At 38.5% G+C, this 22,665-nt stretch overlaps 1 protein-coding gene across 1 annotated transcript; it reads right to left on the reverse strand.

The window, feature by feature from the left end:
- Window positions 1-1,742: 1,742 nt before the first annotated feature.
- On the reverse strand, window positions 1,743-17,750 carry LOC139166308 (matrix metalloproteinase-27-like). Its single transcript, XM_070749673.1, has 11 exons — window positions 17,584-17,750; window positions 15,391-15,629; window positions 13,685-13,833; window positions 13,461-13,589; window positions 12,220-12,336; window positions 11,693-11,854; window positions 10,174-10,294; window positions 7,883-8,013; window positions 4,404-4,563; window positions 3,135-3,238; window positions 1,743-2,103 (listed from the first exon to the last, which is right to left on the reverse strand). Exons 1-11 carry the CDS (start codon window positions 17,683-17,685, stop codon window positions 2,003-2,005), a joined length of 1,515 nt encoding a protein of 504 aa, XP_070605774.1. The 5' UTR covers window positions 17,686-17,750; the 3' UTR covers window positions 1,743-2,002.
- Between the last annotated feature and the right edge of the window lie 4,915 nt (window positions 17,751-22,665).

The raw sequence follows: 22,665 nt of genomic DNA on the forward strand, positions 1-22,665 counted from the left end.
TTGTTCAAAGTTCAAAACAGGAAGCGATGAATGAATGACAGAACGTTTACATTAGTAGCTGGTGAGATTTCCTCATTCTTCAAGAGATTTGGGATCTGCTCCAAAAGGATTTTTCTAAACATGCCTGAGTGGCCATAAAAATGATAAATGAAGAAGCATAAAGAAAAGTAAAGTGATGCACATTGATTTGACAATGCTGTGCATACAGATGCATGGGCACAAGATAAGATAGGATAGGGCAGGGTAGGATAGCATAGCATAGCATAGCATAGCATAGCATAGAATAGAATAGAATAGAATAGAATAGAATAGAATTCTTTATTGGCCAAATGTAATTTGACATACAAAGAATTTGTCTTTGGTGTACATGTTTTCAGTGCACATATGGAGATAGTACATATTAGTTGTTAAGAAGAGTAATGGGCATTCGTAAAAAGACTGTCCTTGTGTCTAGTTGTTTTGATGTTTGTGTCCAGGATGTGAGGTGAGTGTAAATATTTTCACAGCCCGCTTTTTGACTCATGTATACAGGTCCTCAAAGGAAGGCAGACTATTAGTGCCCATGATACAGGTGAAAATGCAGACACTGTTTACAAGCTGGATTACTGCATTCCTATCAAACAGACAACAAGTGGTCAAAATAGGAAGTTCCATATCCACACCCATCCCTGTTAAAAGCGGTGTCCCCCAAGGTAGCATACTGGGACCTACACTCTTCATTCTCTACATCAACGACCTTTGCGATCTCATCACAATCAACTGTGTTCTTTTTGCAGATGATGTAAAACTCTTCAATACCACTGAAAACACAACTACTCTACAAAAAGGCCTAGACTCAGTTTCTGACTGGTCCAACACATGGCAACTCCAAATCTCAACCAGCAAATGCTCTGTCCTACACATCGGCAAAAAGAATCGGAACTTCAAATACAAACTGAATAAACAAATTATCACAGATAATCCCCACTCGGTCAAGGACCTTGGAATACTAATAACTAAAGATGTAAGTGCCAAAACCCACTGTAACAACATCGCCAAGAAGGCTTCAAGAGTTGTTAATCTAATCCTAAGTAGCTTCTGCTCTGGAAATCTCACACTACTTACCAGAGATTACAAAACTTTCTCCAGACCCATCCTAGAATACAGCTCATCTGTTTTGAACCCATACCTCATTTCTGACATTAACACTTTCGAAAATGTCCAAAGATACTTCACCAGAAGAGCCTTTCACTCCTCTACCCGAAACAGAATTCCCTATGAAACTAGACTTACAATCCTGGGTCTTGAAAGCTTAGAACTACGACGCCTTAAACATGATCTAAATATTGCCCACAAGATCATATGCTGCAATGTCCTGCCTATCAAAGACTACTTCAGCTTCAACCACAACAACACAAGAGCACACAAGAGATTCAAGCTTAATATTAACTGCTCCAAACTTGACTGTAAAAAATATGACTTTATTAATCGAGTTGTTGAAGCGTGGAACTCATTACCGGACTCCGTAGTATCATCCCCTAACCCCCAACATTTTACCCTTAGACTATCCACGGTTGACCTCTCCAGATTCCTAAGAGGTCAGTAAGGGGCGTACATAAGCGCACTAGTGTACCTTACGTCCCCTGTTCTATAGTCTCTCCTACATCTCGTATTTCTTCTCTACCATATCCTCTATAACATTCATTGTGTATTATTGTGTATTGGACAAAATAAATAAATAAATAAATAAATAAATAAGCAGCTAAAATTCTTGTTAAAGCTTTATGTGTGTTGAGTAAATACAGATATTTAAAAAGATAACATTTTTTAACTCTTTTGCAACCATCCTGCGGACTGCAAAAAGCTAATTTTCAATATTTCTTTACTGCCATCTGGTGGTCCTCTGGATCTTTGCTTCCCAAATGTTTTCTCTGTGATACATAACAGTTCATAGTTTTAGTGCTTTAACAGAATCATCTGTATACTATTTTCCTCTCACAGGAGTCCTGTTTTAAGACAATTTCTAGCAATTAAGCCAGCTGTTGCTCTTCATTACACGAATCACCCTTTTAGTCTTCGGATCGAACTCCCACTGCTTGGACCCATGGAAAAAATAGAAGAAACCTAAAAGGAAAAACAAAGTATTACTGTATATAGAAAAATGATAGAAACATAGAAAACTGATAGCAGAAAAATATCCATCAAGTCTTTCCTTTCCCTTTTGGCGTTTGTGTTTCCCTTTTAATTGATTTTTTATTATTATTATTATTATTATTATTATTATTATTATTATTATTATTATTAATCACACAGCCAGCGAGATGTTCAGACTGGGTTTGGCATATTTGTCCATCAATTTAGTTTTTTATTTTTTTAAAAAATGTCAAATGATAGACATGATATCAAAATGGTACCATCAGTTAAAACAAACAAACCAAAAAACATGGATGGTGTTAATGTATAAGCAGAGTAATCCTTGTTTACCAAGGTTTTGCACACAAAGAAAAGTTTAGTTTGAGATTAGTTGTGAATAACTACTCAGGCACACACAGATATACTAACTTGAATTAAAGTTTACTTTGAGAAATAACATATTCAGATAATCAAAGTCATGCACATAATAAGTCAGAATAACAATCCAAATATCACCAAGTACATAGTCTTTCTTACCAGTTGTCTTTGTCATAATCAGCAAACAAAGATATCAAGCCTAAACACATTTGGTCCAGAATGGGTAGGTGGGTGGGTGGATGGGTGGAAGGGTGGATGGATGGATGAATGAATGAATGAATGAATGAATGAATAAGCCTTTTTATTTGTTTCTAGTTAATATTTTTGCATTTTGGTTTTCAGTTCTTAATATTGATAGCAGAAGACCACTGGATAATGCATATTATTATTCAGATTAGTGTTCAGGTCATATTATTATTCAGATTAGTGTTTAAGGTTTGTTGTTAACCAATTTTTCTTCATAAAGTTAATTATAAGTGGATTATCTTGTGATACAGTATAATTTTTCTAATGCTTTTAAGTACCACTTCCATGGGAAAGTGACATACAAATTAATAATGATAGTAGACAAATTCCTATGTCTATGAGCAGGTCCTTGATCCATATTTTAGATCCACATTAGAAAATATATTTTCCCCCCTTACCATTGAGCTGGAAGGCAGCATCGATCTTCTCGTCAATTTCAGGAAAATCATTGCTTATATTCCTTGGATAATCCTCATCCATGGACCGAGTATTTTCATCATACCTGAAAAAATTCAATTCAAAGAGCATATTCAATGCAAGATGCGCCTGGTGTGAATTCAGCCCATGGTTCCAATGAAAGATAGTGAGAATAGCAGTTGGTGTAATATGTGATGTGGAGAAAGATGAAATAGATACAAGCAAATAGAATCCAATGGCGGACAATACAATGCAGTTAGTCTTGTGAGGGGACGCACATGAGTGAGAGATTTCAGTGATTTTTTGTTTGCTTCCGTGATTGCGCAGAAGCAAAAAAATCACCGAAATCTCTTTCTTGCATGCATCCCGTTGCAAGAATTTGTTTCTGCACATGTGCACAAAGCAAAAATACAAAAAAATGAAAAAAAGATGGCGACGCCCATAGGACGGGCATGCAAATTGCACAATTTGGCAGCCATTACCAGTGTGGTGACTCGCAAAAAGTGACGGTGTGCCATCCCCTAACGTACTGGTAGCAAGCCACTATTGAAACACAGTGTGCCTTCCGTCCCCTGTCCAATTGTCTCTCCTTTATCTCATATATCTTTTCTTCCTTTCATATATCTTCTCCTCTATTTTTATATCTTTTCTTCTATCCTTTTCATTATATATATTACTACTTGTCTATTCTCTTCAATGTGTATTGTGTATTGGACTAATTAACTAACTAACTAACTAAATAAATATAAATATATGTTTAATGTATGTACAATAGTTGTGTGTTTGTACGCATATGCATATAGGGATATATATGTGGACATAGTAACAGGCACAAGCCAATAGCCAATAGAAGCACATAATTTGCTAAGACCTATGAAAAAATTTTAAATGTAGTTTTTCTTGTCAAATCTACTCCTAGGAAGGCTTTTCTAGTACAGGTGCATTCAGTTAGAATGCCTTTAAGTCTGGTGGTGTCTGCTGGGTATTAGAAGATCATGAATCTAAAAGTTAAGATTGTTAGAAGCAAAAGGAAGAAGTATAAAGTTGGTTTTTTTGATAAACCTAATGTGTTTTAAATACCTTAACTTTACTTTCCCTTCTTTCCTAGTTTACTTATTTTCTTTTACTATTTTTATTAAAACTTTCAATAAAGATATTTTTAAAAAACATTTAATAATCCTGTTCTGTCTTTTCCTCCTAAGGTTCACTATGATCCTTATTATTTTTAAAAGGGGTTCAAGGGACCTTACCTCCAGTATTGGTTACCAACAAAGAAATAGGTTTTTCTAGTCTCTTTATCAAAAAGAGCAGCATCGATTTTCTCAATGTTTGTTGGGAATCCCAACTTGTCAATGGGTTGGGGATAGTCAGGCTGCATTTGAAGTCTACTAAGCATCCAGAATTTATTACCTGTTGAAAGACATAGGAGGAAAGAGAGCCAAATATTTTCAAATGTAATTAAATAATCCCCATAATATGTATCCATCCATCCATCCATCCATCCATCCATCCATCCCTACATGCATGCATACATACATACATTTAATCAGTTTTAATCAGTGTTTCTCAAATAGTGGAGTGGGGGCCCTGGGGGGCACATGGCGATGTCAGGGGGGGGGCGCGTGACACTGGAGAATGTGCTTTTTTTGCCGCAGTGAATATGGGGAGATATGAAGTGCATATAACAAAACTTAAGAGACACCATGGAAAAATACTTAACAGGGATAAAAAGAAAGGAGGAGAGAGACGGAGATAGTGAGACAAATGTAAGTCTCCCAAAAGCTAAGATGAGGAAATATGACAAAGCATATGTAGCTTCATTGTGATTATGGTGGGAGATGAGGAAAGACCGATATGTTTACTGGGTCTAAAAATGTTGGTAGCAGACAGCATGAAGCCAAATAAATTAAGGCGTCACTTAAACACATTGCACCCCATTCATGCTGATAAGCTGCTTAAGATTTTTCAGCAAAAATGTGCTGAATATTGCAAACAATTGTCCCAGTGGGAGGTTGGGGGTGCACAAAATGTTTAGTTCTTCCGGGGGGGGGGCATAACAGAAAATAATTGAGAAACACTGGTTTAAATGAATGCTGACCATCCATCTGAAATACAAGGCTCCTTATTTTTTCAACTTCATTTATTTTACTTAAAACATTTATATACCCATTCATCTTTTAACCAACTCTGGGCAGCTCCCAATCTTTTTCTTAAAACAAAACCCAATGTGAGTCCTACATAAAGTCTTTCATCGAAAGCAAGCCTTCTTCAAATGCAATAGGGATGTCAAACTCAATTTCATTGAGGGACGTATCAGGGCTGTCTTTGACTTTGGGGGGCCGGGGTGAGTGTTGTCATGTTGGGCGTGGCCAGGGTGGCATGGCCAGCTCAATGTCACTCATGTTGGGGCACCTGTGCTAGCCCAAGTAATCTGCCAGCGAAAACTGGCTCCTAAGCTCTGTTTTCAGCTATGACGGCTTCCTGCAACCCTCTGCCAGTGAAAATGGAGCTTGGGAGGGCCATGTTAGGCCCTCCTATACTAGGGGGTGGCCTACTGGCCAAACAGGGGAGAATGCAATAGGGTAACAAAAATAGAGCTCCACCCCAGAGCACCCAATTTGCACTGAAAGATGTTGAAAGAAAATGCAGGGTGTCCTGCATAAACCATGCCCACAGTGTGGTAGTAAAAATTTTGGTAGCCCTACACTGCCTATAATAATTTATAATAATAATAATTTATTAGATTTGTATGCCGCCCCTCTCCCGGGGACTTGGAGCGGCTCACAACAAGCAATACATAGTATACAAATCCAATATTAAAAACAATTTTTAAAAACCCTTATAAAAAATAATCATACAGCCCGAACACACCATGTATAAACCGGAACATCTAAGGGTATATCAATTTCCCCATTTTCATTAGCAAAAGCACCATGGGCCAGTCCTTTGCTGTTTCCATAGTGGCCTGATGGGCCAGATCTAAGCACTCTGTGGATTGAATCTGACCCTTGGGCCTTGAGTTTGACACCCCTGATTTACATACTGTATTTTCCAGAATATAAGAAACACCTTTTTACCCCCTAAAGAGGGTGAAGACCTGGCTGTGTTTTATTCACTGAATGTGGCCCTGCCTAGACACCCCTACCTTTTGGCCTCTGCCTCCCAGCAATTTACCTCCTAACAGCTAACAGAACAGAGCCTGTTAAGCCAAGCAGCTGATTATCAGCTTCCCGACCCTCAGCTGATTGAAGCTGAAGGCAGGTTACTTGCTAAAACTGAGAATGAAACTAAATCTGCAAGGAGGCAAATTGCTGGGAGGCAGAGGCAGAATTTCCCCCCCTTTGTTTTCCTCCCCCAAAGCTAAAAGTGTGTCTTATACTCTGGTACATCTTATACTCTGAAATATACACTGTATACTGCACGAGTCAAAAAGAGGCCGGGGAAAATATTTACTGACCCCTCACATCCGGACACAAATTGTTTCAACTCCTACCCTCAAAACGTCGCTACAGAGCACTGCACACCAAGACAACTAGACACAAGAACAGTTTCTTTCCGAACGCCATCACTCTACTAAACAAATAATTCCCTCAACACTGTCAGACTTTCTACTAAATCTGCACTTCTATTCTACTAGTTTTTCTCATCATTCCTATCACCCATTTCCTCCCATGTTGACTGTATGACTGTAACTTGTTGCTTATATCCTAAGATTTTTGTTAATATTGCTTCTTCATTGCTTATTTGACCCCTATGACAATCATTAAGTGTTGTACCACATGATTCTTGACAAATGTATATTTTATTTTATGTATGCTGAGAGCATATGCACCAAGACAAATTCCTTGTGTGTCCAATCACACTTGGCCAATAAAAAATTCTATTCTATTCTATTCTACAGTAATCCTTTCAATGTGAATCTCCCTGTCTTAAATCTCCCTTTAGTTCCTACAGCCAGGCAGGCTGTTAGCTAGGGGGGCTATGTCAAATCTGGTTGAAAATCTCTCTTCTCTTTCTCTTGCCAGTGGAATTTGGCTGCTGTTCTTAATCACCTGGCTTTAAAAAGGAGACGAATTCCTAGAGAACACAGACCCCTCAAGAGCTGTTAGTAAGGCTTCCGCAGGAAAATTGTATATGAAACTTGGCAAGATAATGGACACTGAGGAGCAAGGACTTTCATCATGACACCATGTCCATCATCATGCAGAAGTTTGCTCCTTCCTCACAAACTTGGTTATTAGCCTTGGAAATTCAGTGCCATCTCTGCTTTTGTCCAATCCCCACTTCTCTTCTCCCCATTCTCTTTTCTTATTTACATCTTGTCTCCTCTTTCCCAACAGATGATGGCCAGAGAAGTTGCTATTCTCCAAATGGAATGTTTGCAGAGAGCTTTTGAAATTAGTCCAGGATATAAATACTGCTCAAAAAAATAAAGGGAACACTCAAATAACACATCCTATATCTGAAATGAATGAAATATTCTCATTGAATACTTTGTTCTGTACAAAGTTAAGCGTGCACAATAGCATGTGAAATTGATTGTCAATCAGTGTTGCTTCCTAAGTGGACAGTTTGATTTCACAGAAGTTTGATTTATTTGGAGTTATGTTGTGTTGAATAAGTGTTCCCTTTATTTTTTTGAGCAGTGTATATATATATATCACTCTAGAACTGCAGGTTACCCATTCCTAAACTTCTAATTCAAATAACGCAAGGCCTAATATCTTACCTTTAAAGAAAAAAACCTGATCGTTCATATTTTCATAAGCTGCCTGGATTCCAGATGGCAGGAGAGGTGACAAAGTAGAAATTGGTTCCATATCCACTTCAGAGCCAGTAGGATATACTCTCCAGATGTGCCTGCAATAAATGTGATGGCACATTTCCTGTTACTAAAAACAATCATTTTGTGAATTAAAACAGACAACTGGTTATATTTTAAATCAGTTTACTACCATGTTTCCCTTATGTTTATGTTTTTTTGAACCCTGAAATAAACACTTGGCCTTACTGCCATACACTCAAAAGTCGAATTGGGTTTATTATCAGGGGATGTCTTATTTTGAGGGAAAGTGGGTAGGAAAGCTTAGAAATCAGTGTAATACAGTAGTACCTCTAGATACGAGCTGCTCCACATGCGAGTATTCCAAGTTACGAGCCATGACGCGAGCGAAATTTCTGTTCGACACCCGAGCTCAAATTCGGGATACGAGCCGAGCTTTCACTAGGTGGCGCAAGAATCCTTGCTTCTGGTTATCTCGGTGCGAAAAACAAAGTCTAAAGGCATTCGTTCGAGATGCGAGTTAATCGACTTACGAGCTTGGGTCTGGAACGAATTAAACTTGTATCTAGAGGTACTGCTGTATAATCAAAAGAATATAATTAGGAGTAAAAGCTGAACATGAGACCATTTTTGTGCAATGGTTTGTATATGTCTATGGAGATTCTCCGTTCTCCAGGTCATGGTTATCCCAAAGGTGCTTTTTCAAGAGGCAGTTGGACCTTCTGTTTTTTCTTTGAAGACATTTCGCTTCTCATCCAATAAGCTTCTTCAGTTCTGACTGGGTGGTAGGTCTTTCCATTCTCCACCACTCATTCAGAGCGACACTCAGGTATTAAACCTGGGCTATCAACTCTTCAGTCATTAAGCTCAGTGTCTTTAACATTGCACCCCCTTGCAAAGAATACAAACCCTTCCATTCCGCACCATTCAGTCCGAGTTGAAGAAGCTTTTGGGATGAGAAGTGAAATGTCTTCAAAGAAAAATCAGAAAGCCCAGTTGCTTTTTGAAAAAGTACCTTTGGGACAATGGCTTATATATTGACTCACAAGTAAGATCCACTATGGTTTCTGGAGTAAGATTTCCGGCTTAAGGTTTAAGAAAATTTGTGGATTGCCAGAAACAAGAGGGAGTCAAACTATTCTCCAAAGCACCTGAGATTAGAACAAGAAGCAATGGGTGGAAACTAAACAAGGAGAGAAGTAACTTAGAACTAAGGAGAAAGTTCCTGACAGAACAATTAATCGGTGGAACAGCTTGCCTCCAGAAGCTGTGAATGTTCTAACACTGGAAGTTTTTGAGAAGTTTTTAACCATTTGTCTGAAGTAGTGTACGGTTTCCTGCCTAAGCAGGGGGTTGGACTAGAAGACCTCCAAGGTCCCTTCCAACTCTTTTGTTGTTGTTGTTGTTGTTGTTGTTGTTGTTGTTATTATTATTATTATTATTATTATTATTATTAAATAAGAATCCTTTTCAGTTAGAACCCTATAGTTCTGCAATCTAGTGGTTCAGGCATGTATTATTTGACACAAATCCTACCTTGATTGGATTCCAATCCTTGTGCAATTTGGAGAAAAATAACCCCCGATGCTATTCTAAGGTTTAGAGTGAACAAATGAATCGTGAAGTATACATACTTACAGTTAAGTTTTAATGGATCAAAATTACCAACTTTCTGCAATGGGGTCAGAAAAAGTGGGAAGAGGCAATATTTCTATGGAGATTCTCAATAATCCAGGTCGTTTGGATGTCCCAGAGGTACTTTTCCCAAATATAATTGGACTTACAAATACAAAGAATTTCCTTGAAGATGTTTTACTTCTCTTCCAAGCTTCTTCACTTCAGAACTAAAGAAGCTTCTTAGATGGGAAGCCAAATGTCTTCAAGGAAAAACCCAGAAGAAAAAGGAAAAACACTTTTGGAAGAACGATGGGGAAAAAAAATCAGGCCCCCCCAAACTTGGGAACATGGCTGCCCTGATTCCTTGAGGAGAAGGGCGGCCTAGAAATCTAATGAATAAATAATAAATCTAATAAATAAACTTTAAGACTTGTGGACTTCAACTCCCAGAATTCTCCAGCCAACTATGTTGCCAAGTTTGAAATGAACACAAGGTGGCAGTAGAGAGTAGAAAATACAGTATTTTGTTTTCAATGTCAGGCTACCAAACATGCCACATACTGTATGTACTACGCAGCTGTTCTGTCTTTCTCCTTTTATAGCAAGCAAATCCTGCTTACCTCCCCTTAAAAAATATCACTTCTCTCCGGAAGGTAGTTATGGCATCAAAATTTAGCTTAGGATCACAAACTTTTGGTAGCGTTGGCTTCACGGGTTCATTTGAAGGATTTTGTGATGGTCCTACAATAATAAGATGGAATATGATTAATCATAACACTTAGAGTGGAAAAGGGATCTACTTGAAGATTGTGGACACATGAAGTGAACTATGCAATATGTGCAATTGCATCTTGCAGGGGAAATTTGAATTAAACATATTTCTGTTGCTTTTGCAAGCAATAAAATAGGCAGGTATAAAATAGGGGTTTTTTTGCATAAAATTTTTGTTTTATTTTTTCCATAAAATTTTGCAAGCAATAAAATAGGTCTGGCCTGTTGCAGAAGTGATGATGGAGTGATCCAAGAGATCTTGGAGTGATTCAAGAGATCCTGGAGCATAACCTGCAACCTAAATCTTTTACTTTCAAAGCAACTCTTCCAAATTTGTTGCTGTTATGTACTAACAGTTAGAATGGTTCCACTGAGATCCAGCGTTTGAGCAGGAAGAATGCTCAAATGCTATTAGTTAAAGTGTCTGACACCTCCCTATAAAAGGGTCGATTGTCAAACAGTGTTCAAGAGTTGGTATCCAGAATCATTATTCCCACGACTGAACAGTTGTGGTAGCTATGAAAATGACACTTAAATGACACAATGGAATTGTTGCACTGGGTTCTCAGAAAACACTGCAATAACTTTGCCCAGGTTCTCCTGATGCACCAGGAGACATGATCAAAACATTTAAATATGTTAAAGGGTTAAATAAGGTTCAGGAAGGAACTGTTTTTAATAGGAAAGTGAACACAAGAACAAGGGGGCACAATCTGAAGTTAGTTGGGGGAAAGATCAAAAGCAACGTGAGAAAATATTATTTCACTGAAAGAGTAGTAGATCCTTGGAACAAACTTCCAGCAGACATGGTAGATAAATCCACAGTAACTGAATTTAAACATGCCTGGGATAAACATATATCCATCTTAAGATAAAATACAGAAAATAGTAGGTATAAGGGCAGACTAGATGGACCATGAGGTCTTTCTCTGCCGTCAGACTTCTATGTTTCTATGTTTCTATCAGGATATTTTCCAATGCACCTGAGGGTAGGACAAGAAGCAATGGGTGGAAACTAAACAAGGAGAGAAGTAACTTAGAAATTAAGGAGAAATTTTCTGAGAGTTAGAACAATTAATCAGTGGAACAACTTGCCTCTAGAAGTTGTGAGTGCTCTAACACTAGAAGCTTTTAAGAAGAGATTGGACAACTATTTGTCTGAAAGTGTATATGGTTTCCTGCCTGAGCAGGGGGTTGGACTAGAAGACCTCTAAGGTCCCTTCCAACTCTGTTAATCTGTTATTCTGACTACTTGTATTCAAAAGGACCTGGAAAAATATTGGACATGTTTTCAAACTCCTTAAAGAAAGATAGATTAAAAACTGAATCATGGTTTCTTGATTGAACTCTTCAGTCATGCTTTATTACCATAAATGGCCTGAATGCCATTAATATCATCTTCAGAAAGTGGAGACTCATCAGGGTCAATGGGTTTATAATTCGGGAACATCAGTGCTCTTGGATCATTAGAGTGTGCGAGGCCAAGTACATGCCCAATCTCATGTGCAGCAACAAGGAACAAGTTGAATTCTAAAGAAATAATAAAAAATAAGTCAACAGAACACATGGTTATACATGAGTTCACTGGGATTTAGTCTCAAAGCTATGCACATATGATTGCCTTATTTGAGGCTTACCTGAAAAAAAAATGCCCTATCCAAACATCTACTATCTATTTATATTGAAGAACTCCATACAAACTCCATAGGTGTTTATTTTTTTAAAGACAAGAAGATCCTCCCTCCCGTAGATGGTGTATAATTATATATAAAAATAAGTGACATTGATTTAGATTGTTCCCACTGCCATAGTAACTATGGATAAAATGTCATTATATTCCCCCATTTCTACAAGGAATAGTTCCTACGATTAAAGTGGAGAGTCTTTAAACTTACTAATGGTGGAGTAAGGAAGAGGAACAGAGGAAGATTTCAACTTTGGGGCTTTTTTCAAAACAGGAGTCCTGACATCCTCTGCTGGAGCAACAGGGTAATTTCTAGATCTTCTTTGCTCTGTAAATAAATGAAGAAATAATGACACTTTCGAGTAAATTTAGTTCTGAGTGATAGAAGCAAGCCAGAAAATACTTGGAATAATTACAGGTGATATTGCCCACAAGACCATATGCTGCAATGTCCTGCCTGTTGCCGACTACTTCAGCTTCAACCACAACAACACAAGAGCACACAACAGATTTAAACTTAATATTAACTGCTCCAAACTTGACTGTAAAAAATATGACTTCAGTAACCGAGTTGTCGAAGCGTGGAACTCATTACTGGACTCCATAGTGTCATCCCCAAACCCCCAACACTTTAACCTTAGATTATCTACGGTTGACCTATCCAGATTCCTAAGAGGTCAGTAAGAGGTGAGTACAAGTGCACTAGAGTGCCTTCCGTCCCCTGTCCTATTGCTCTCCTATATCTCCTATACCTTTCTTCTATTCCTATATCTCTTCTTCTATTCTTTCCTTGATATGTTCTATTACTATATCTTCTTTTCTATTCTTTCTTAGATATATTTTACTATGAGTATCTCCTCTATAACCTTCATCATGTATTTTACTATGAGTATATAGATATATACCCACAAAAACCCTCATTGTGTATTGGACTAACTAACTAACTAACTAACTAACTAACTAACTAACTAACTAACTAACTAAATAGACAGACAGACAGACAGAGAGATATATAAATAAATAAATGAATGAATGAACGAACGAATAAATAAATAAATAAACAAACAAACAGACAAATAAATGAATGAATGAATGAATGAATAAATAGATAGATAGATGAATGAATGAATGAATAAATAAATGAATAAATAAACAAACAAACAGACAGATAAATAAATAAATAAATAAATGAATGAATGAATGGATAGATAGATAGATAGATAGATAGATAGATAGATAGATAGATAGATAGATAAATAAATAAATAAATAAATAAATAAATAGTCGGACGGACGGACGGACGGACAGACAGACAGACAGACAGACAGATAGATAGATAGATAAATAAATAAATATTTCCCTTCCTTGTTCTTGTCCTCTTTGGAGGATTGTCTACAGCTACAATGAAAATAACTCTTGCACTTCAAAACTGAAAGATTTATTACTACTTACCATACAAATTGCCTATCCAGGTTTCATCCTCATCAAAATGGACATTTCCACCGAAGTAATGACCAGGAGGGAAAGCATGCCCAAGGACACCTAGAGGTCCATCAAATTGCCGTGGACAGCGACCATGCACTGAAAGACAACATAATATGAGATTACTGTAGATTCCTACATTAAAAAAAAGAGCTTAAAGAAACTTAAAGCTGCTGTAGGATTTTAGGTGCTACCTCTTGTTGCAAACTCAATCCTGATGTCTGCTCTCCCTTTAGAAATCCGGACGAAAGTCAAAGGAGTCACTTTGCTCCAAACTTCAAACGCCTTCTTGATGGAGGCATCCACATCGGCTCTTCTCATGTCAGGGGTGTAATTCATAATTCTAAGAAAATTAAAATGCAGAATGTTTTCTCACTGAAACAGTTTGCTCATATTGTTAAAGCACCAGGCTAGAAATGAGCTGTGAAATAAATAAAATCTAGACTTTACAATTTGGAGGGGGGAATATAGTCTGCATAATAAATCATTGAAATATATATGAAATTAATTTGTTAATGGAAAAAAAGCATGTACTAATTCATATACTTGAGACAAATTATAGTCTGGTGTATAAGTAATATAATATAAATATAGTGACTAATGCTAATACAATGCTAATATCTGTATATACTACTATTAATTTAATTTTCTTTGATTTTTTTTCTGTATTTACTATTGTGTTTTCTGTTTTAAAAGTGGAAAATTAATAAAAAACATTTAAAAAGAAAGAAATGAACTGTGAGAGGGATCTTGGAGTCCTAGTGGACAATCATTTAAATATGAGCCAGCACTGTGCAGCAGCTGCCAAAAAAGCCAACACAGTTCTAGGTTGTATTAACCAGAGGGATAGATTCAAGATCACATGAAGTGTTAATACCACTTTATAATGCCTTGATAAGGCCATGTAAAAAGGATGTTGAGTTTCTAGAAAGAGTGCAGAGAAGAGCAACAAAGTTGATTAGGAAATTGAAGCTAAAACATATAAAACATTCTATTCTATTTTATTCTATTCTATTCTATTCGGTGTCCGCGACCCTCTGTAGCCAGCTCCCTCTGGATTGCCCCCACCCTCCTTGCCTTTCGTAAACTCCTTAAAACCCACCTCTGCCATCACGCATGGGGGAATTGAGACATCTCCCCCAGGCCTATATAGTTTATGCATGGTATGTTTGTGTGTATGTCTTGCTTTTTAAATAAGGGTTTTTTAGATTTGTTGTACATTGTTTTTATTATTGCTGTGAACCGCCCCGAGTCTACGGAGAGGGGCGGCATACAAATCGAATCAAATCAAATCAAATCAAATCAAATCAAATCAAATCAAATCAAATCAAAATCTAGATAGATAAATAGATAAATAGATAAATAGATAAATAGATAAATAGATAAATAATAGATAAATAGATAAATAGATAAATAGATAAATAGATAAATAGATAAATAGATAAATAGATAAATAGATAGATAAATAGATAAATAGATAAATAAATAGATAAATAAATAGATAAATAGATAAATAAATAGATAAATAGATAAATAAATAGATAAATAGATAAATAATTCCATTCCATTCTATCAGGAGATTGTAAATTCTAGTTGCATTTTAGGCATGAAAGTTGGCTGGGTGACCCTGAACCAGGCCTAATTCACCTTACAGGGAGGCCCTCCCCCACAGCCCTTCCAACCTTCATTGTTTAGTCGATAGGACCTGGAGGAGGCCAGCTCTGTGTGCTCTTATAGGTCTCTGGGAGATATGCAGCAAGTGACGGTCCTGTAAATAGTACCTTATCCTGTAAATAATACCTTATCTGAGGCATGTTGACTTAAATTTAGGCGCTGTCACAAAGAATTTCTTAATATCAACTCATTCATTTGGTCTATCATCAAATGATTTTTTTTTTACCTGTATGTAAGCTTAGTTTTTCTCCATCCAGGGAGAGCCAAGACATATTGTCCAATATCAGGGAGACCACATCGTGGCTGCTCCATGACTTCCAAGGTTTCAGCATCAACTTTTCCTGTTACATTCAAGTGAAAAAAGTCTTGCATTTGTTTGATTTTATCGACAAAGGATAAATTATTGATCTTCCATCCTCGCTGCCTTGGATCCGCCTTTTGCTCATAAAACTGATTGATATATGCCTGACAAAAACAGAAAAGTGCTTTAAGTCTAAAAACGAATACATCATTTTCGCATTCATTTGCCCTACGCTGTAATCTATTAAATGTTTGGTTGGTAGAATAGCAAAGGTGTTTTTATTTTTGCGTTTTCAGAGGAACATTGTTACAGGTAAATCCTCGGCTTGCGACCACAATTGGGAACAGAACTTCCACTACTAAGAGATTTGGTAGGTCAGTGAGTTGCACCTGATTTTATGACATTTTTGGCCATGGTCATTAAGCAAATCACATGGCCGTTAAGCAGGCGGAGGTTGCGACTTACCGCCGCTACTGATGCACTTTCCGCAGAGCTCTGCAACCTTGGCTACATGTGCATCTGAGCGAGATCTTGTGAGGAGACATACACGTGTGAGTTTTTGGTGATTTTTTGGCTTCTCAAGGCAAAATCATGCAATCCAGTGGTTAATTCTAAGAAATTTCATGTTGGCAGCTTCTCTCTAATGAGCTGTAGATAAGAAAACCCAGGCTGCGAGCCAGAAGGCTATACAGTGTTCCCTTGATTTTCATGGGGGATGCATTCCGAGACCACCCGCGAAAGTCGAATTTCCGCAAAGTAGAGATGCGGAAGTAAATACATTATTTTTGGCTATGAACAGTATCCCAAGCCTTCCCCTAACACTTTAAACCCCTTAATTATAATTTCCCATTCCCTTAGCAACCATTTAGATTATTACTCACCATGTTTATTTAAGTTTATTAAAAAATGTTTTTTAAAGGTAGACGAAAGTTTGGCAATGACATATGATGTCATTGGGTGGGAAAAACCATGGTATAGGGGGAAAACTGCGAAGTATTTTTTAATTAATATTTTTGAAAAACCATAGTATAGACTTTCCGCGAAGTTCGAACCCACGAAAATCGAGGGAACACTGTAAATATTAGTCCTTGAAGTTTCTCTGGCAGCTTGGACAAAACTTACAGTTCAATAAAAAGGTGCAAAGCTTAGCACAGGCATGAAGGGAAAAGATTGGAACTCAGAAAGTCCTCTAAGCTCCGATTTTCCAGCAGCTATGATAAAGAACATTGTTCACCACGCCCACTTCCCCTTAGAAAGTCCCTTATATACTGGCAAGGTGTGGCCAAGTGTTCCATAGATCTATTAATGCCAAGAACCCCTCCTTTTCAGATGCTCTTATCTAGATACCATTCTCCTGACTCTTGCATCTAACAGAGTGTGTTCCTGCTCTAATTCTTCATCATCCTCTGACTCACTCTATATCATAACTGGGGATGCTATAGTCTCTGGTGGTTCCTCAATCTCCAATTCCCCTTCACTTTCAGATGGCAAGAACACTGGCCTGCAATGCCAGTACTCATGTGTCTCCTGATCCTTGAAATTCATGACCAACTGAGCTGGACCACTCACAACAGACAGAACCAGATCTGTGATGCCAAAATTACATTACCAGCGGGTTGCTAACAATTCAGGCGATCTGATCTGAACCAGGAGGAATCTACCCCTGATCTATGGGGTTTTTGTGTCTGTGTGAGTTTAGGATTACTGGATCTTTGGAGTTGCATAACATAACCATTACAATCTATGAAAAATGATAACTCACCCATACACCACAAATTTCTCACCACAATTTTTGTAGCACACAAATTACTCTAAAATGTCTTAAGCAGAGCCACAGCACCAGAATTCAGATAACACTGCAGTGGATAAATAATTAGGGAAAAACTACACTTTAATTAAGGAACAAAAAAAACCCCATACCCCAAACAAGACTGGCAAGGCAAATTCCTATATATAAAAAAGCAGCAAACTTCCTTCTCCTATGCACTGAGGTTGTTACATAGACAGGTAAGTAAACATCTGCAGGAAAAAAGCAAGCTCAAAAAATATTAAGAACCCCACCTTTCAACCTAAGGTATCATTGATTCCAAGTTTCTCAGAGCCTAGTGGTATTATTACCTGTGCAAACTGTTGGTTTTGTTCTTCGCTTCTATTCTCTGAAAGGATGGGGAGTCCATAGGAAAGTGAAATACACCAAAATAAAAGCAAAATAGGCTTCATTTTAAAATTGGGCTGCCTTGTTTAAAGAGAAGCAAAGTTTCTGTCTCTGCTATCGCCGTTCATCTGGCTTTCAAAGTTTTGTGCTTTATGTTTCATAAAGCCAGCTGTGGACTGACTCAACATTTCATCATGTTCTGATTAGCAACAAAAAGAACACAAACCAGGAGAAGGTGTCATAATGCAAGTAGATTTAAAATCTTGATTATATAAAACTTCATAGCATGAAACTTCATCTATGTGAGGGAAACCACGTAACTTTCACTACCCAGCCTTCCGTAAAAGTTTAAAGATCTATTTATGCTGCCTGACCAACGAGTGCTTTAGTATGTTTTATTTTATTTTATTTATTTATTTATTTATTTATTCTTTGTCCAATATACAATACATATGAAAGAGAATAGACATTAAGTAATATATATGAAGATAGAAAGTAAGAAAGAAGAGAAGTAGAAGGAAAGGAGAGAAAATATATGAGATATGAGATAAGGAAAGACAATTGGACAGGGGGCGATAGGCACATCAGTGCACTTATGTACGCCCCTTACTGGCCTGGAGAGGTCAATCGTGGAGAGTCTAAGGGAGAAATGTTGGGGCTGGGGGCTGACACCACTGAGTCTGGCAATGAGTTCCACGCTTCGACAACTCGATTGTTAAAGTCATATTTTTTACAGTCAAGTTTGGAGCGGTTAATATTAAGTTTGAATCTGTTGCGTGCTCTTGTGTTGTTGCTGTTGAAGCTGAAGTAGTCGTTGACCAGAAGGACGTTGCAGCATATGATCTTGTGGGCAATACTTAAATCGTGTTTTAGGCGCCGCAGTTCTAAGCTTTCAAGATCCAGGATAGTTCGTCTATTTTCGCAAGGTATTCTGTTTCGAGTGGAGGAGTGAAGGGCTCTTCTGGTGAAATACCTTTGGACATTTTCGAGAGTGTTGATGTCTGAGATGTGGTGTGGGTTCCAGACAGATGAGCTGTATTCGAGAATGGGTCTGGCATAGGTTTTGTAGGCTCTAGTCAGTAGTGAGAGATTGCCAGAGCAGAAGCTACATAGGATCAGGTTAACAACTCTGGAAGCGTTTTTGGCGATATTGTTGCAGTGGGCTTTAGCACTTAGCACTTTGTTGAATGAATGATGATGAATGCTTTTAAACTATATTGGAGTTTTAAAAGTCTTTTTAATCATATTAATTGGATTTTCAGATGTATTTGCTATGTTCTTTTGATATGTTGTGAGCCACCCCGAGTCCTTGGAGAGGGACGGCATACAAATCCAATCAATCAATCAATCAATCAATCAATCAATCAATCAATCAATCAATAAGCAAGCAAAGGAAGGAAAGAGTGAATGAGACAGAGGCAATAAAATGTCTTTCTATATATTTTGATACTATAAACTTCCACTACTCAAATGTATCCTTGGGTACATGATGGCGAAATAACACTTTTAATCTTGCTCCCCAGAAGCTGTTACTCACAGTGTAGTATTTCCTCTGTTGAGTAATTTAGCATGGTATGTTTCAAAACTCACACAATGCATGACAATTGATTTTTAATTGGGTGGTACTGATGATTCAGCATTTAGATAGCAAGATGTTAATGAAAGAAAACCCTGAATGGGCTTTTTTATGGGAAAAAGGACAGAATTCCTCATGTAGTAATAGAAGCCTTATTGTCTGATTTGGAAGAGAATAATAGTGAATCAAACATGTATAATTTCCAATGAAATATCATATATTCATATACAGAAACAGCTTTGGGCAAGTTAGTAATACTAAACTTGGCAGAAGCCATCTAAAGTGATGGAGCCATGCTGGCGCTGTGGTTAGAAGGCAGCACTGCAGGTCTAACTCACTGTTCACTCCAGGAGTTCAGCTCTGAGCAGCTCAAGGTTGACTCGGACTTCCATCCTTCTGATGTCAGTAAAATGAGGACCCAGATTGTTGGGGGAAGTGTGCTGACTCTGTAAACTTCTTAGAGAGGGTTGCAAATAGTGTTGGGTGAACCCAACGAAGTTCGGGTTCGGCACCCAAACCTGAACATGAACTTTTGCTGAACTTTCGAGTTTGGCGCTCGGGAAAGCACTGGAAAGTGCCGCCGCCCAGCTGTCACCTTCCAGAACAGCCAGGGTGGTTCACGGCGCTCTCCCAAACCCGAACTTTTGCCAAACTTCCAAGTTCGGCGTTCGGGAGACCACCGAGAAGTGCCCCAGCTGTTTCTGAAGATGACAACTGGGCGGTGGCACTTCCCAGAACAGCCGGGGAGTTGTCAGTTGGTGGGGAGGCGCAAAAGGAGGTGGGGAATCCCACAAGGGGATTCCAGGGGTGGAGCTTTGATGTCACTGAAATGTCCTTCCTGGAGTCCCCGTTTCAGCCAGCTACGAAGGACATCTCAGTGACGTCAAAGCTCCACCCCTGGAATCCCCTCGTGGGATTCCCCACCTCCTTTTTTGCCTCCCGACCAGCCGACAGCTCCCCAGGTGTTTCAGAAAGTGACTGCCGGGCGTGGGTGTTTCCTGGCGTTCTCCGGATCCCAAACCCAAACCTGAACTTTTGCCAAACTTCCAAGTTTGGCATTTGGGAGAGCGCCGGGAAGCGTCGCCACCCAGCTGTCACCTTCAGAAACAGCCGGGGCGATTCTCGGCGGTCTCCCAATTTCACAAAAATGGGGGGGGGGCATTTTATCAGCAAAATAAACCAATAAGCATTACTTTTTTCATTTCAATTTTCATTTCAATGTGTACAGAAATGTTCAAACTTGTTTCCAAGTGAAAAAAGCTTTCAAAAAGACCAAATATAAGTACCTAAAATGAACAATTTGCGGTCCGGGTCAAATAGACCCGGGAACATAACATTAGGGAGTTTTATCAAACAGGGCAGCAGGGTTAAATCAATAATCCAGAAGTAGTTTTCTGTAGGGTTTCCTCCACAATTTCTCACTCTGACTTAGCCTTAGCAATTTTTTTGATCGACTTATGTCCAAGTATTAGCCAAATCTGAGATCAGCCAAGGTCATAAGATTAGAAAATAACATAGAAGGGAAATTTTAGCTAGTGTGCAAATTTCAAATCCATCTGTATGGTTGAGACAGACCTGTTAATTATTGTTTTGCTATGTTGGTGATGTTTTTTTACCTAGATGAAACCATGATATCCTTTTATAGTATTTTGGCCTTCTTTAAGCAGTAGTAAACTTATAGTTTAGCAAAAAAACGTCATAAAGATATCCTTAAAAAACAGAGAATGATATAAAGAAAAATATTGTGTATCTAAGGTCAAATAAGACACATGTCCCAGGAAAGTCTTCAAAATGATAACATTCTTCAAAAATTTGAAATGTGTGTGGAAAATGCTAAACTAATGGCATGACTAAAGCAAAACCATATGGGATTTGTTTCTTTCTAAATGTAGAAGGTTGCACTGTTTACCAATTTTCCTGTCTCCCTGTGTTTCATCACACTGAGGCAATACTTCTATTTGTTTTGTTTTATGTAGAATTCTTGCCTAACCAACAGCTCGTACCCCTACAGCTCAGCATCTGGTTAATGGCGTAATATGCCATGCTGATTAGTAAACACATTAGAACCTCCAAAGAACCAGAACAGGGCCCATACTTCGTTCTTACCGTAAATGCACTCAAAAATTAGTTTGCCATTTTCTGATTAGGCATACGGTATATTTTTTAAAATGTTTTTGGGCTATAGAAGAACCAAACTCCACAAATATGGATAAAACATTTGGATAAGAAATTATATTGTGTTCTGCATCCTTTCTTTTTGGAAATGATCATCGTCTATCATTTTCGAAGAGGACCTTGACATTTTGGAAATAGGAGTTGTAAGTCAGTCATAAGATGGCTGCTACAAAAATATCCTGAGGCAAACCAACACTCCAAAGAATGTTCGGAGACTGCAGATAGTCCAGAATGCAGCCATGTGAGCTGTCATGGGTGTAACTTGGTACACCCAGAAGTGGGCAGCAGGCTGGACGGGGTGGAACGCAGTTCCACCGGTGGAAATGAAGACATATGCGCAGCTCCAGCTGATTGGTGGCTGTCATTTCCTGGATTAATGGTCTCGGCTCAGCTCTCCTTGCTTTTTTCCTCTTTCCTCCTTCCTGGTCTCAGACGAGCTTCCCTCTCTCCTGCCCGGCTCCCCTCTAGCCTCACGCAGCCACCTCCCACCTGAGGTGCAAGCAGAAGGCATGGGTGGAAGCGGAGCTGGCAGCATTTATGCCTCTGGCTGCACCCGTTCGCCTAGGTATCCAACTTGAAGCAGGGGGAGTGACCCAGGAAGAAGTGCCTGAGAAATGTGATTTAAATTGTCATCCCAGCGAGCGACACTGGTAAGGTTGTAAGTCAAGGAATTAATAGTTCAAGCCACTCCCACCTGATCACTGGGGGGAGAGGACCAACTCCTGAGGAACTCCAAAAGGGAGGGACCTTGGAGTCGACCTCTGTCCCCCTGCTAACACCGACTGCGACCGACCAGAGAGGTAGGAGGAGAACCACCGTAAAACGGTGCCTCTCACTCCCAACCCCTTTAGTCAGTGCAGAAGGATACCATGGTCGATGGTATTGAAAGCCACTGAGAGGCCAAGGAGCACCAGGAAAGAGGATAAACCCATATCCCGGGCCCGGTAGAGATCATCCATCAGCACGCCTAAAGCAGTTTCCATGCTGTAGCCAGGCCTGAATCCTGACTGTTGAGGGCCTAGATAATCGGCTTCATCCAAGGACCATTAGAGCTGGAGCAACACCACCTTCTCAGCAACCTTCCCCATAACTGGACCATCCCTAGCAAGACCAAGATGTTGTATGGGTGTACTGGGTATATTTGTTTGTTTGTTTGTTTGTTTGTTTGTTTGTTTATTCATTCATTCATTCATTCATTCATTTATTTATTTATTTATTTATTTATTTATTTATTTATTTATTAGATTTGTATGCCGCCCCTCTCCGCATACAATGGCAATAACAAATAAAGAAA

This window comes from Erythrolamprus reginae, chromosome 4, assembly GCF_031021105.1.
Source record: "Erythrolamprus reginae isolate rEryReg1 chromosome 4, rEryReg1.hap1, whole genome shotgun sequence".
Taxonomy (NCBI): Eukaryota; Metazoa; Chordata; class Lepidosauria; order Squamata; family Dipsadidae; genus Erythrolamprus; species Erythrolamprus reginae.

Bases quoted from the DNA above. Each gene is read 5' to 3' on its own strand.
- LOC139166308 (XM_070749673.1), bottom strand. From the start codon at position 17,685: ATGAAGCCTATTTTGCTTTTATTTTGGTGTATTTCACTTTCCTATGGA. The intron at 10,295-11,692 runs GTAATAAAGCAT...TTATTATTGTAG, and splicing joins TGGCATTCAGGCCATTTATG to GACCATCACAAAATCCTTCA. The intron at 8,014-10,173 runs GTAAGCAGGATT...CATTTATTGCAG, and splicing joins GTGATATTTTTTAAGGGGAG to GCACATCTGGAGAGTATATC.